General features: G+C 40.2%; 1 protein-coding gene across 2 annotated transcripts in view; it reads left to right on the top strand.

The window, feature by feature from the left end:
• Window positions 1-16,408, top strand: part of CDH2 (cadherin 2) — a 216,672-nt gene extending 200,264 nt beyond the window's left edge. For both annotated transcript variants that reach the window (XM_043558519.1, XM_043558520.1), the window contains exons 15-16: window positions 3,803-3,967; window positions 14,998-16,408. In XM_043558519.1, coding sequence (XP_043414454.1) covers window positions 3,803-3,967; window positions 14,998-15,204 — 372 coding nt within the window. In that variant the 3' untranslated portion in view covers window positions 15,205-16,408. The remainder of the gene's footprint in view (window positions 1-3,802; window positions 3,968-14,997) is intronic.
• The last annotated feature ends 479 nt before the right edge of the window (window positions 16,409-16,887 follow it).

Raw genomic sequence — 16,887 nt, 5'->3', positions numbered from 1 at the left:
GGATGGGGGTCTTTCCCTCCCTCCCCATTGTGAATTACTGCCATGGAGTGTGATGTGATCCAAGGCACGTTTCTTGAATCAGTTGCTCCTTTGAACATCTGGCATGAATATCATCACTGAGACCTTATTCAACACATTTTTTTTTAACGTTTATTTATTTTTGAGACAGAGAGAGACAGAGCATGAACAGGGGAGGGTCAGAGAGAGGGAGACACAGAATCTGAAACAGGCTCCAGGCTCTGAGCTGTCAGCACAGAGCCCGACTCGGGGCTGGAACTCACAGACCATGAGATCATGACCTGAGCTGAAGTCGGCCGCTTAACCGACTGAGCCACCCAGGCGCCCCATTCAACACATTTTTTTAATGAGCATTTCCTATGGGTTTGCCATTTTGATGGTGAGAAGGACCAAACAGGACCACAGACCTTTTAAGACCGTTCCTGCTCTCTGGTTCTTAAGATGGTAGAAAAAAGCTATCAAAAGAAAGATAAAAACTTGTCAATCAATATGCTGTTATATGTATCCCTAATAAAGGAAGCAGTCCAGGCAGAGATGCTGTCCTTGTCCAGAGGAGACAGCTGCAGTCAGCTTTAACAAATGACATCAGAATTTAACCTCTGTTTTGCCAGATGGTTCCATTTTCAGGTGAACTATCCCTATGTCTAAATGTTGGCAATTTATTAGAAAAATTTTTACAACACTGCTGGCCTGTCAAAATGCATTCATCTTTGTAACATTTGGGTATAGTGGAAGCTGTATAAGAAATCAGGGAGCACACGGGGCACCTGGGTGGCTTAGTCGGTTAAGCGTCTGACTTCGTTCGGCTCAGGTCATGATCTGCAGTCCGTGAGTTCAAGCCCCACGTCGGGCTCTGTGCTGACCGCTCAGAGCCTGGAGCCTGTTTCGGATTCTGTGTCTCCCTCTCTCTCTGACCCTCCCCCGTTCATGCTGTGTCTCTCTCTGTCTCAAAAATAAATAAACGTTAAAAAAAAAAAAAAAGAAAGAAAGAAATCAGGGAGCACAGGTTCTTTCCAGGAAGGAAGTAGCATGAGCAAAGCCAACATGTCCGTTTTGTCTCCAATTATGCCAAGGAAATTCCTCCATATTCTTGTACAAAACTGTCCTATAAAATACTGAGGAGTACCAAGGAGTTTGTCACCAGGTAGAAGACAGTCCTTACCCATAAGATTCAATTACTTAATTTCATGTAATTCATACTTCTCATAAAGTATTTTACACCCTCAGTGTAAAAATATTTCACTGTGATCATTATGCTTACAATCTATTTTTTTTTTAAGTTTATTTATTTATCTTGAGAAAGAGCGTGTGCAAGTGGGGGAAGGGCAGAGAGAGAGAGAGAGAGAAAGAGAATCCCAAGTAAGTTCTGTGCTGACGGCAGGGCTTGACACAGGCCTCAATCTCATGAGCCGTGAGATCATGACCTGAGCCAAAATCAGTGGCTTAACCAGTTGAGCCACCCAAGTGCCCCTGTTTTTCCCTTTCTATATAAAGCTTCGAGAATTGTCACTCTCTTATGCTTGGTAGTTCTGCAGTTAAACGTCATGCAGAAAAACATGCTTCTTGGTGTGTAAGCATTCAGAAGTCTCTAAATAAATCCCTGTTTTTATTTTGTATGACATTTTAGCATTTCAAAGGCCTTTGCATCTGTTTTATCATTGTACATCCTCAAGATAGTCTATAAATCACTCATAAATTCTATAAAATTTAAAGTGGAGCACATTTGTGCATAATCGAGATGTTTTCACTGAAGTTTTGTATAGATAATCTGAGGTATTCTATCCTGACAAGAGAAAACAGCATCCCCATGCCTTTGCTCATGCTGTTTGTAATCCCAGAAAGGTCCTTTCTCCCTAGTGCATGGACTGCTCAGGGTTCAAATCTAACGCGAGTTTTCTCCTCCGAGCATTTTATACTTTTCAGTTTACCAAGTTTACATCCCACGGTGGCTTGTCTTGCCGTGTGTACCTGCTTCACCCCCCGCAGCCCCCTGCAGACTCCTGAGAGGAGGGGCTTTTAGCGGTTAGGGTAGCTGAATCTCTCGGTAAGGAGATTTTTAGGAGAGGGTGGTCAGAATGGAACTGCCTCAAGGAGCAGACAGTTACTCTGTGGATTGACAGTGTGAAGTCGAACACGCCTGGTTTTGATTCCCATCCTAATCGCCAGACTAGATGTGTGACCCTGGGTGAGTTACTCAAGCTCTCTGAATCTGTTTCTCCACCTAAAAAGATGATAATGAAACATGCTCCACAGGTTTGTTAGAAAGTATCTGTGAGAACACATTCTCAAGAGGCTGGTATAGTGAGTGCCTGGGCACTCACATAGCAGACATGAATGCCAGTGACCTTCCTTCCCTTGGTCTCCTTTGTTATTTTCATCATTCCTCACGTTCCTGCCCTCCACACTTATCTGTCTAGTTTGTCACTATTTAACTCTGGCCTTGTAGCTTGGACTTGACTCACTGTCCTACAAGACTGTCAAAGAGCTACACTTTGAAGTAAGTCTAATGTGCTTGGAGTCAGAACCTGTCTCTGAGTCTTAGTAGATCTGGGACCATGGACTAGTTACTTGGGTTGTTTGAGACTCAATATCTCAACTCTTAAATGGGGATAATAAAACTTAACATCAAATAGTACTGATCAGAGGATTAAATGAGCAAGCATATGTCAAGTATCTACAACAATGCTGGTACCTGGTAAGTGTCCAAGTGTCGAATAAATCAAAACCACTATAGAGATACTACAAATGGTTCTAAGCTGGTTTTCAACCAAAAGATGAAGCCTAAACTGTGAAGATCCCCAGAAAGTCTGCCATCTCTGTAAATGTCAACATTAAATTGGAGAATTTTATATCATCAGAATTTAGGGGTTTGAAAACTACCAAGTATTTGCCCAATTAATATTAAAGATATTGTAGGAGAGGAAAAAGTCTTCATCCCCATCCCCGATTTGTTCTGAAAATTATACTAACAAAGATTAACAGGAGAAAAGCATACACATCCTGTTAAACTGTTACATGTACATGGGAGCTTCCCAAAGCGTGAAGACCCAAAGAAGTGTCCAGAGTGGGAACCTTTTATACTTTGAGACAAAGAAACAATAAATTTCTAAGGATTGAGGAGACCGAGGGTTTGGGCTAGGGCTAGTAAATGGTGAAGAAGTAACTAGGGAGATTAAGGTTAGTTTAACAAGGTTTGTTTGTACACATTCCTTAGCCCCAAATTCTCTGTCTCTGATGATAAGAATGCCTTCCCTCCTCCTGGTACAGGAAGGGGACCATTCACATGGGAGTTTTATGACCTGTTTCAAGGAAGAAGGGCAAGATGAGGGGAGTTAGAGTGACCTTGCAACTCTTGCTGTTGGGCTTTTGAATTCCTTCAACTTGAGATACCTAACATGCTAAGGTGCTGTAAGTTAGGATGCCCTGAGCCCCGAGCCCCACCCACCTTAAGTTCGTACCTTTGCTTCTATGGTACAACTCTATCTTCTAGACAGTTTTTCCTCGTTTTATAGTGGAGCCTCGTCTCACTGCTGTTTTCCATTGGAAACTGATGAGAAGCATAGGAAAGCAGATGGAGCACAGACTGCAGAAATGAAAAGCACAGAAGAAAGAGCTGTGTGAAAGAAATATTTAATCATAACATGAAAAACTCATGGTGGCAACTTTTCCATTATGTTAAATTTCACTCATTTCTATGCATTCTGGGTATGTGTTTAAAAACAAAGGTTGTAATTTTCCATCTTTATGCCCATCTACCATGGGTTTTTGATTTTGTCTTTTGCAGGATTACGACTTGAGCCAGCTGCAGCAGCCTGATACTGTGGAACCTGATGCCATTAAGCCTGTAGGAATCCGACGACTGGACGAGAGACCCATCCATGCCGAGCCCCAGTACCCAGTCCGATCTGCAGCCCCGCACCCTGGGGACATCGGGGACTTCATTAATGAGGTGCACAGACGGCTCACTTTCTTTATAAGGATGTTCATTTTATGCTAATTGTCAGCCATACGTAGACCACACATTGCTTAGAATACAGCTTTGTAGTTCGTTAAAACACACTTGGTTTTTTCAAGCTTATCTTTGAGTTAAAGCGAATGTGGCTTCAGCAACAGAACAGATTTAATTGCTTTGCTGGGCCAAAAACCGATCTACCAATTGATATTCTGTATTTGTAAATGACATTCGTATATATTGTCAGTATCCGTCACACTATCTCCAAAAGGTTTTTTTCCCCCTAGATTACAAGTAATAAATAGACTAACAATATTCTAGTGTATTCTAATTTCATTTATCAGCACTGATGAATGTAATAATAGTTCACTTTCATTTTCCTGACATCGTACCCTTTGAATCCCACAAACGTTGAGAATCTAGTGCCTACCCAATGACTAGAGAGTTCCATCAAATGAGATTAGTAGGAAGAGGAGCTAAATTAAATACTATGTAAGTGATTTAAATACTTGTCTAGTTGAGGAGTTTTAAGAGCTTCTGAAAGAGGCAGCTAATTCTCTGTTGAATATAACAGATATGATTTCCACCGTCAAAATTATTATGGCATTCTTTTATTTCATTACTGACCAAGAGTTCTGTTACAGTTAATACTTAAGTTTGGAAGTAAAGTGATCTGTGCTGCTGCTTTTGATCATGTCTGTAGTTTTACTGCAATTCTCCTTTTGAATTTTTAGTGTAAGAGAGCAATACATATTGATGTCGAGTGTGAATAGAGGGCAGACTCAGACAGTCTCTGGCCATGTCCTGCAGCTCAGTATTTCCAAGATCAGAATAGGTCTCCGTGCATTACAAAGTGGAACACATCTGTGATCTGTCTCCTTCAGTCGTGTGCTGATAAGACTCATATGTCCTGTGCTTCCTTGTAGTCATATATGTATGTATGATATATATATATATATATATATCCACTTCAGTTTTTTTTAGATGCAGTTGTAGTTTGTAAAAAAAAGTTTTGAAACAAGATTATTTACCTTCCCTTCACAACTATTCATTGCTGTCTATTCCTGAAATACATGCTGCTTTCTGAACAAATGCTTTCGCTTCTGTTAAACAGGTAATGGGTTAATTTGCTTTCATCATGGTTTAAAAGCAGATGGAAGGCAAAACAACAGAGTGCGAATAACTCCTTTATCTACAAAACTATGCCCTGACTTTTCCAGTTTATTTATGTAGAGAACTGGTCAGGGGGTTTGCGGGAATTTATATTTATGACCGGATCTTTTTGAATATTTAAGAGTGCCTGATGATTTTACTTCTGAGTTAGCATTTGTGGTCATGAGAAATTTCTTAGTTATCCCTGCGGTTGTTGGGTCAAGATACCGTGAATCTTTTGAATGGCGATGTCGAAGCCAGACTTTTTTTAAAGCAAGACATTTTTAAAGCAAGAATTTTAGCTTCAGTGTGATTCAACAAGTACTTGACTGCTTCTGCCTTTCACTGAAGTGTCAGTATTCCGTGGGACTCCATGCCATCCATAACACTGTTCTTTTCTCAGTGATAAAGTTCAAGCACTAAGCGTCATTTATAAGACTGTTTTCCTAATCTGACTCCTGCCCTCCTCCCCCATGACAGTTCCTTCCAGGGCTACAGACCCGCTGAACTGTTTGCAGTTCCTCAAAAGCATCCCAGCTTTGACTATGTATAATGTAACTTCTGCAAAGCCCTTACTTTCTCAACCATCAGGGAAACACCCACTTAGCCTTCAGATTCACCTCAAACATCCCCTTCTCTGGGAGGCCTTCTTTGATACCTCCGGGAAGGGTTAACAAGACCCTTCCTCCATTGTCGCCCCGGCCACTGAGGTATAACTGTCAATACTTCTCTCTCCCATGTGAACACGTGCCTTCTCTCCAGGATGAAGACTATTTCTTGTTCATCTTTGCACAACCTAAGCATCTGGTGTGTGGCCCAACTCCTAGATTTTGTTGTTTTAAGGAATCCAAGTGCTGTGGCACGTGGTGTAAGGCTCTGAGCACTGCCCGACGTGCAGTTGATTGGGATTCGTTGGGGCCCAGGTCTGGGGCCTTTCACTCCGCTGGAGCTGACTAAATTCAGAAAATGAGGATACTGGTTATTCTAAGCTGTGTTTTAGTGTATGCTTGGGGTTTGTGTCTATGTGTTTGTGTCTACGTGTGTGTTCATTCATCATTTTTACAGGACTGCATTTTCTTCAGGAGGTAAGGAAGTATATCTAGTTGATTCACTAGATTCAGTTACCCAGCCCTTCAAATGCCACGGTAGAAAGAGCTACAGTCAGAATTTCATTTGGAATTCCTTTTCCCAGAACAGTGCCTAGCCTAAAAAGTACACAGCCTAAAAAGCAGCTCAGGACCATAATGAACATGTTTCAGTACTTATACAGAAAACTTGGTGCCAAACGACTGACTTGCAAATTAACTTCTAGAATGCAGTCAGTTCATAATCTGAGGATTGTCTGCATTTGCTAAAAATGCCTCATTCTGAAATGATCTTGAGCTTGGTTTAGGACCATTCATTCAGCAAATAACTATTGAATGCCTACTGTGTGTACATATCTGCACTAGTCATATGTGGAAGGACAATAAATTAGACCTAGATTCTCTTCGTGTTTACTCCCTACTTTGCTGCAAGCATGATCTTTATACCAGGCAAACATTCCACTATCCGAAGCCTTCCTTTGCTAGACATGGGAGGCCCGCTGGGCGTAATCCTTACTTGGCTTCACAGTTTCATCTCAGCCCCCTCCCCCTGCATCTTACAGGCCAGGGCCAGGGACTCTACTTGTAGCTTCCAGGCTCAGCTTTAATTGCATGTCAGTACATGTTCCCATGCTGTGCTCTCTGCCTGGAATGCCCTTCCCTTTTCTAGATATTAGTTCCTCCACTAAGTCTTTACCAAGCCAAGAAGGGTCAAGCACATAGTTGGGACAGGCACCGCCCAGTGGCATCCCACCATATCCAGGACTCACCTTCCTTCGTAACCCCTCATTCAAGGTTCCGTTCTGCCTCCAGGGGAAGAGGTGCTCATCCCTGAGGGGTGGTGTAAGGCACACTGCTTTGGCAAGTACATGAATGGGCAAAAGAATCACATTTGGAAATGTCTCTCCAAATGACCACAGGATGCATGACAATGAATGCGATCGTAAGGTAGAGAAATAGTGGACAAGATGGAGAACCAAACATTTACACCTAGAAAGGCCCTACATTTGGACATAGGAAGGGAGTCTACGGAGGTGAAGGTGTTACAGAAAACAACTAAAACAGGGTTGTGGGGATGAGATGATCAGGTCTGTGGGGAAATTCATGGGGATGAAACTGTCAAATGGCCTAAGTCATAACATACAAATACAGCTTATAGATTCTTCCAAGACACCCATTAAGTCTCATTCAATATCTTTCTATAACTGGACAGATAAAAATAAATTTAAAACAGTTAAAGGCACCTAGAAAAAATTCAAGCGTATTTTATAAACACATATAAAATGCAAACAGATTTCTTTATCCCCAGATCTTATTCGATTTAGCACAGTACTGAATGTTCCGAAGGAAGAATAGTATAGTGCAATTATAATTAGAGTGTTTTTATAATGAAAGGAATAAATAAGCTCATGAGAACATTTTCTAGTTTGTTTATTTAAATAACCAATGAATGTTGCCTTGAATATAAAAAAATGTAATGTATTTACCGTCTGGTAGGTAGAATAAAACAAATCACACATTTTTGAATTTCAGCTACAGAATTTCATTCTATTTTGAGGTTTTAAATATGACCTTCAGAGGGTGAAAAGATGAAACAAATTCATTTAATCTCAGCCTGACAGTAGATGTTAGCATACCTCTAATAACTTTACTAATCCTATATATTTCTTTATCTCAGAAATATAAAAACCAAGGGCATATTTCTGTTAAAAGACCAACTTTTGATTGGTATTTAAAAACTTATGAAAAGTGCTTCAAAAATAACTTGCAAGAAACTATTAAAGTTTAGAACTTTTACTTTTTGTCTCCTCTTAAATTTATTTGTCCTCTTCAGAATATCTCTGTCCACTCTTCTCTTTGAGTTCATATCCAGCTACCACACCTAACAGCTCTGTTATCTTTGACATCCTTGGATTTTACCCCTTGGATTTCCAGTTTTCATATGTATACATAAAATGAGGATAATAATAAAATCCTCTGTTAAGATTTCCATAAGGACTAAATGAGATAGTCCACATTATATTAGTTATTATTACAAGTGACTTTGCAAGAAGAACACTTTTCTACTGTTTTCTAGGTATAAATTTAAAAAAACCCTCTCCTTCCAAAAAATTTGCTTTACGTAAAATGAAATTCTCAGAAAGGGACGTAGTAATGTTGGTATTAAAGTCACAGAATTCCACTGTAATGTAAACTTGGTATACTTTTATGTCCACATATATTTTAAGCCTAAATCCTAGTTTCTTCTTTTTTTATTCAGTTTTATTTATTTATTTTGGAAGAGAGAAACAGTGCATGAGCAGGGGAGGAAAGAGAGAGAGGGAAAGATCATCCCAAGCTCGGACCCTGATGCGGGGCTGGATCTCAGGAACCATGAGATCATGACCTGAGAGAAATCAAGAGTCAGTCCCCCTGGGGCGCCTGGGTAGCCCAGTTCGTTAAGCATCAGACTTTGGCTCAGGTCGTGATCTCACAGTTTGTGGGTTTAAGCCCTGCATTGTGCTCTGTGCTGCCAGCTCTGATCCTAGAGCCTGCTTCAGATTCTGTGTCTCCCTCTCTGCACTGCCCCCACTCGTGTGCGCTCGCTCTTGCTCTCTCTCTCAAAAAATAAAAAATAAATTAGAGGGGCGCCTGGGTGGCTCAGTCGATTAAGCGGCCAACTTCAGCTCAGGTCACGATCTCGCGGGCCGTGAGTTCGAGCCCCGCGTCGGGCTCTGTGCTGACAGCTCAGAGCCTGGAGCCTGTTTCGGATTCTGTGTCTCCCTCTCTCTGACCCTCCCCCATTCATGCTCTGTCTCTCTCTGTCTCAAAAATAAATAAACGTTAAAAATTTTTAAAAAATAAATAAATTAGAAAAAAAAAGAGTAGGTTTCTTAACCGACTGAGCCACCCAGGTACCCCTCATCCTAAATCCTGGCTTCTTCTAAAAGGAGTATATATAAATATGAACACGGTGATAAGGTGAAAACCCAAGCCCAGGACAGTAGTGCAAAGCTACCTTCTAGTATACCTGCTGGATGTCAGGGACTGTGTTGAATAGCAGGATATGAAATGAATATAAACATCGTTGGCAGAAAAGGATGTCACAATCTAGTGTAACCAAAACATGGCAATACAATTAAAAGGGATCATGGGAATGACTCTCAGTCATGATTGAGGGAAAAATCCATGTAGCAGAAGTAACATTTTTAATGGGCTTTAAAGGATGGATGGATGGATGGATGGATATTAATCAAATGAAAAATTTTGAGTCAAGAAGTTTCAGCCAAAGGAAATCACATTTCAGCCAGCAGGAAATGAATATGCATATAACATAGAGGTACACAAAAACATCACATTTTTAGGTTTGGAGGGGCTTTTGGTGAATAATTTAGTTGTGGTTGCTGAAGCCAAGAATAGCTGAGACAGAAAAGGTAAATCAACAGTCCAAGTTCACTGACTGCTCTGCTCAAGAGTTTTAACTCTATCCTGTAGGTTACCCAAACAACAGGCATTTGAGTAATAATGCCTTCTAGGTTTTTCCAGGTCCACATACCTCTTCTATTATTTACTTAAACTTCTAATCAATTTTTAATTTATTTGTTCAATAAAGGTAATTGTTTTAAAGTGCTCATGTGCCAATTAAAAAGTATCTTGCATACCCCCCACCCCACCCGGGAAACTTCTCCCTTATTTGGGAAACACTGCAATAGGTGAGAGCAATCAGTTTTACTTGGGGGAGCAACTTCAAATAATGTCTGAAAGAGGAACCAGGCGTAGTTTGTAGAAAAGAAGTAGGAATAGTACTGGGGGACTGGGAGACCAGTTAGAGAGGCTTTTGCTATGGTCCAGGCAGGATATAAAGAGGACCTGAACTAAGGCAGGGGCATTGAGAGAACAGAAGACGGAATGTAAGGGAATCAACAGGACCCCTTTCCTCTCAGATCCCTCATGCGTTCCCGTACTGAAGAATGTGGGTTTTTATAGCTCTTGTAAAAGCATATCTCCATCCATAAAGCATAGGATCAGAAGTCTATAAATACAAGCTCAGCAAGAATTCAGCCAGAGACACAGGCTTTTTCATTTTACAGAGACACCTCAAACTATAGAAAACAGTTCAGATTTATCCAGAGTTCAAGATCTGCCTCTCCAGGAAAGGCAAAAAAGGCACATGCTCTTCTAGATTTAGTCAGACGTAGGCGGAGAAAGAGAAACACATGCAGTTCATTTGTAGATTTGACAACAGCACGTTACACATCGTATGAAACAGTGTCTACACCTAAGAAAAAAGGAACCCCATAAGGGAAGACCCGATGGGTACGTGGCCCACCGGATTTCTTCCGTACATTCTCTCTGGTTGCATGTCTGTCATTTTCAGTCTCTCAGAACTTGACTGTGATCTTTTTAGAATTACCAAAATAGTACCCAGAATTTATATAATACCTCATCCACAAGAGTTTTTATTCTCAGATAAAAATCAGTGCTATCCAAGTGGAAGGGACTTAAGGTACTCAATCTTCAGGCTTGAAAGATGGCTTGCCTAAGAATTCTTGAAAAGTTGAGTGATTTTTTTTTGCCCTTTTGTAATTATTAAAACCTGAGACTGTGCAATGTTCTGGCATAGCACAGTGATTTCTAATGGATTGCATGGCCTTAACTTTGGAAGGAAGGAAAGAAGGAAGGAAGGAAGGAAGGAAGGAAAGGAGGGAGGGAGGGAGGGAGAGATAGAGGAAGGGAGGAAGGAAACAGATTCAGAAATGACCAGGATGATCTAAAAACCAAAGCAAGAGATAAAAACAATTTACAAGAAATGAATATACTTTAGAATCTCAGTAGTGAGTAGGGGTCTAGATTATCAGCAGTATTATACTTATTTTAAGGAGTTGAATTAGATGGTTTAGGAATACAGTGAAGGGTCTCAGGTCCTTTTCCACACCAGTGAATACCAGACAGCTTCCCACATTTGTCCCTAAGTCGTGGTAAATACAGGCCATTGCTTTCCTCTCCACTGAATCCAGTTACACTCGACACCCTGCCATTGACTCTTTAGAACTAATTTTAGTCTTAACCTTTTCATATTTCCAGTTTGGAGCTGACACCATAAAGATTGGGCAGGGCTCTGCATGTATTTCTATTTAAATTTTGAATTGTGATAAAACAGATGACCTGAACATGGTGACCTTGGTCATTGTCTCTGTTCTCTGTCTTACAAAGCAGTTTTACTCAAGGTCATAATGAAAACTTAATACAGATATGCCCTGGTTTTCAAAAGTTCACGTTCTACCACTTCACTTCTATGGAAGACCTACATCAGTACTTGTTTTCACTAACCGAAAGAAATCCAAAGAGGGGTTTGCTTTTATGAAAAAAGGTGAAAAGCAACAAGCAGTGTGTAGCTTCTGTTGTATGGGAAGCCATTATAGAGACATGTGCACCCCAGCAGAGAGAGCAGCCCGCCAGGCTCCTTCCCCAGAACTACACTCAGCATCTCAGCATCCAACTGCAAAGCTTTGAACTGTGTCTGTGAACATCTCTGCTTCATCTCCATTTATTTTGTGCATCCGTTAGCAACATGTGTCCTGAGGTATCAGAAAAGCCTCAGAGGCATTATTTTTGGAGTCTGGGAATACTCAAGAAATTTCCTATAGGAATGAATAGTAATTGCCTCCTTGCTTTCCTCCATTCCTCCTTCCTTTCGGAAGGTTTCATCAGAATGTTCTTACTTTCGGATAGCAGGGGATACCTGTATTTGTCTTCAGAAACTTATTCTCCTTATCAGGATGTTCTTTGTCTTCTTGATTTCCTCCCAGATCTTTCTTGGGTCCAGTTCTCGTGTGGACCCAACTTAGACCACGCTGGACTAAAAGAATCATCTCTTGCTTAAATTTGCAGTTGCTGGATTTTGTAGGGAAAAGGAAAAGGGGTGCATGCTAATATTTGAATATAAACTCCGTGAGGACAGGCGTTGGATCTAGCTTATTAATAGCTGTGTCCCCACCACTAAGCAGAATACGTTTAGTATACATACTCAATAAATACATCTTGAATTGAATACATAAATATAAACAAAATGAACAAAGGTGCATTGTTTGGCTTTTACCAACTAAGGCTGCAGTAATTAACAACTCCAAAGTATCATCTGCTTACAATAACAAAGGTTTACTTCTTGCCCAAATTCTGGGTTAACTGTGGGCAGGCAATGTCTTCATGTCTTCTGTGTTTCAGGATCCAGGCAGAAGGAAAACTCCGAGCTGGGGCAGACCATTCTCCTGGGAGAGGGGGCAAGAAGGAACTGATAGAAACGCATTAGATGGAAAAGGCTTGAGGTGTCTTCTCTACACCGCTGCTTACGTTGTACTGGCCAAACCCAGCTCATAGCCAAGCCTGACAATGGGTTTGGGAAGTGAACTCTGGCTCCGGAGAGGCACTTGTGGTAGTGTGGGCATGTGATCCACCTACAAAGACAGGATAGTAAATCCTTGAGGACAGTAATACGGTCTACCACAGAAAGGAATTCTGACTTTTGAGAAATTGTAGTTTGTGATTTTCAGTCTTAGCAAAATTGCCTTGTAGTTTATTCTATAAATATGGTAAATAAAATCCTTTCTAAAATTACTTATGTTTTATACATTGAAGTAGTTTGCTGAAGATGTGCTTTATTTTATTTTACACTGGCTTTTCTGGGTTATATGTAGTATAACCAGACATGAGGGAAAATGGTGTTTCATTAAAATGGTTACAATGGTTGGTAAGAGAGACTTGGGATGGGAAAACCGGTAGTGTGTACTTTTCTCTTTTTTTTTCCTTTTAATTTTTTTTAATATTTTTTTTTTGAGAGAGAGAGAGAGTGTGAGTGGAGGAGGGGCAGAGAGAGAGGGAGACACAGAATCCAAAGCAGGCTCCAGGCTCCAAGCTGTCAGCACAGAGCCCAACACAGGGCTCAAACTCTTGAACTGCGAGATCATGACTTGAGCCGAAGTAGGATGCCTAACCGACTGAGCCACCCAGGCGCCCCAGTTTCTCTCTTGCTTTCGATGGAAGTCCGGCAGCTGCCATTTGTTTCTCAAAATACCATGTCTTCACATTTATTTTTCTTCTTTCAAGTCACAAAGCAAGAAATTTTTCACTGAACCTAAAAGTGGATTTTTTTAGACTAATATTCATTGAGTGCCAACAGGCACCAGACACTGTGATGAGCCCTTGGGTGCCTTTATTCCATTTAGTCTCCATAATAATCTTACTGTTGTTATTACACCTGCAGATGAGGAAATGAAGCCTGGAGAACTTAGCCGAAATCCCTCAGCTAATACTGTGTAGCGCTGAGCTGGCAACCCAGGGGATAGTGGTTAAGAGGTCTGATGTGTTAACCACTAACCACTCTACATACTGATTCTGACCTTAATTTTCATGTTCTTTTGTTCTCTTCCTCCCCTGTAAACTTGGAAGAATAAACAGATGATCACATACCTATTAAAAGGTCCCACATGTACGTACTCGTAAAATACATGTGGATCGGAAGGATTGATCGACAGGACAGTAAGTGAGGCCACAGCCCACTAGCGTTTAAAAAGCAGAGTTGTAGGAAAAGAGAAAGATTGTTTGGAACTGATGCTGGTGTATCTCAGGGCACTAGAATGGAACTGGGGAAAATTTAGAGAAAATGCCATTTTAAGTATTAAACCTTAAAGGTTTTGTAGGGCATAATTATGAATTGGCTACAGGTACATGAATTCTAGATTAAAAAGCAAGAGTTAAGTTTTTAGATAATAATTTCATTGGCTCTTATGGTTTTTAAATAATCTTTAATTTAGATTTGCAAAATTTCCCCCTGCCAATATTTACACTGTATATAGACACTGGAACATGACTTTTCTGAAGCTTATGGGAGCTAGAAGTCACTCTATTCTTAAAAAATAATACCTGATCATAGTTTAATGATTAATGTCAATTAATGTCACATTCTGTGTTTCATTATGAACATAAATGATTTAATGAGTATCTTTCCTTATAATCATGTCTGGCCAGTTACCCTTTTTTTTTTTTTTTCATTTTCCTTTGATTTCCCTTCATTTTTCCTTCCAGACCTAGGTCAAATATGTCACTTCCTCTTTGAAATCCTAGCTCTCAGTGCTAGTCCTGATTTTTTTTCTTTTTTTCTTTTCTTTTTTTTTTTTTTGGCATTCTAATGATTTTTTGCCTCGACCCTGTAGCTTTATTACTTATTTATCATTTATTTCACACAATAGTAATGCCCGTTATGCTAGATTACAAGCTTGTAGAGGGCAGGGGCCATATGGCATTCGTTTGTATATCTCTCTCTTTGCGTTGCATTTACAACCTGTTCAACGTGTTCACTGTCAGAATCCTTTGACTCTGACTCTTAGGGTTCACGTATGACATGATTTCATAGCCCTGTGTGTTATTTCTTATAACTTATACCAGCAGTAATTACTCAATGCACGGTTATCCAATTGCATTACCGGACTTCATCTGAGATCCTTCTCAACCTCTAGCAGTTGGCCATTCATTTCTGCCACCTGCCAAACACATTCTCCAATTAACTCCCCTTCCATTGTACGTCTTGGCCTCACTGAGCTAGACGTCCTAGGGGTCTTTCCTGCAGAGGAAAGTTGTATTTTTGTCTAACTTCCAAACGTGGTGATAACCCCAATTTCTGTAGGTAGAAAATGTTGTGGTCTGCAGGTGGAAACTTACAAACAAGTGTTTGATTCCATGGGACCCTTAGGATCTGCTTGTGGTTTGCACATCGTAACCCTCTCTGCGTTCTTTCTTTGTCTTTCCAAATCGTAGGGCCTTAAAGCTGCTGACAATGATCCCACCGCTCCGCCATACGACTCCCTCTTAGTCTTTGACTATGAAGGCAGCGGCTCCACCGCTGGGTCCTTGAGCTCTCTTAATTCCTCAAGTAGTGGTGGCGAGCAGGACTATGACTACCTGAACGACTGGGGGCCACGCTTCAAGAAACTTGCTGACATGTACGGTGGAGGTGATGACTGAACTTCAGGGTGAACTTGGTTTTTGGACAAGTACAAACAATTTCAACTGATATTCCCAAAAAGCATTCAGAAGCTAGGCTTTAACTTTGTAGTCTACTAGCACAGTGCTTGCTGGAGGCTTTGGCATAGGCTGCAAACCAATTTGGGCTCAGAGGGAATATCAGTGATCCAATACTGTTTGGAAAAACACTGAGCTCAGTTACACTTGAATTTTACAGTACAGAAGCACTGGGATTTTATGTGCCTTTTTGTACCTTTTTCAGATTGGAATTAGTTTTATGTTTAAGGCTTTAATGGTACTGATTTCTGAAACGATAAGTAAAAGACAAAATATTTTGTGGTGGGAGCAGTAAGTTAAACCATGATATGCTTCAATACGCTTTTGTTACATTGCATTTGCTTTTATTAAAACACAGAATTAAACAAACACAAAACAAAAACTCATGGAGCGATTTTATTATCTTGGGGGATGAGACCATGAGATTGGAAAATGTACATTACTTCTAGTTTTAGACTTTAGATTTTTTTTTTCACTAAAATCTTAAAACTTACGCAGCTGGTTGCAAATAAAGGGAGTTTTCATATCACCAATTTGTAGCAAAATTGAATTTTTTCATAAACTAGAATGTTAGATACATTTTGGTCTTAATCCATGTACACTTTTTTTATTTACTGTATTTTTTCCACTTCACTGTAAAAATGGTATGTGTACATAATGTTTTATTGGCATAGTCTATGGAGAAGTACAGAAACTTCAGAACATGTGTATGTATTATTTGGACTATGGATTCAGGTTTTTTGCATGTTTATATCTTTCGTTATGGATAAAGTATTTACAAGACAAAGTGACATTTGATTCAATTGTTGAGCTGTAGTTAGAATACTCAATTTTTAATTTTTTAATTTTTTTTTTATTTTTTATTTTCTTTTTTGTTTGGGGAGGGAGAAAAGTTCTTAGCACAAATGTTTTACATAATTTGTACCAAAAAAAAAAAAAAGGAAAGAAAAGAAAAGAAAGGGGTGGCCTGACACTGGAGGCACTACTAAGTGTGTGTTTTTAAAAAAAAAAATGAAAAAAAAAAAAAACCAAGCTTTTAAACTGGAGAGACTTCTGACAGCAGCTTTGCCTCTGTATTGTGTACCAGAATATAAATGACACACCTCTGACCCCAGCGTTCTGAATAAAATGCTAATTTTGGATCTGGTGACTGGTTTGAACTTTTTCTTTTCTACCTGAGCTGCTTTAAATGTTGCAAAAACCCCAACTATCGGAGTTTCATTGATAGAACAGCACTACAAAAGTATGTATCTGTTCTCGCGCTGTTCACCACTGAACCCCCCTTAGCCTGGCGGCCTTGTCCAGCGAGCAACAGAGAGAATCGCCACGGATGTTCCCATCACAGGAGAAAAACATCAAGAGACGCGGGAGGAGACTGTTCGATGATGGTATACAGATCACTTCAGTGAACTTTGTATAATTCTTGGTATCACTTGTACTTTAATTCCTTTCCGCTCCAGCTTATGATTACACTGACTCTAAAGGGCCTTTTTCATTAGAGCACCAGCATAAGGAAAACCTTGGTAAAAAGTTACAGGACTGGCCCTGAAAACCGCACTGGACACCTGGCATCTCAGGCAGTTCATTGAAGCCATTTTCTGTACCCCATGCAGTATATATACTCTC

The sequence above is a fragment of the Prionailurus bengalensis genome, chromosome D3 (assembly GCF_016509475.1).
Source record: "Prionailurus bengalensis isolate Pbe53 chromosome D3, Fcat_Pben_1.1_paternal_pri, whole genome shotgun sequence".
Classification (NCBI taxonomy): domain Eukaryota; kingdom Metazoa; phylum Chordata; class Mammalia; order Carnivora; family Felidae; genus Prionailurus; species Prionailurus bengalensis.
This window is presented reverse-complemented; position numbering and strand designations above follow the sequence as displayed.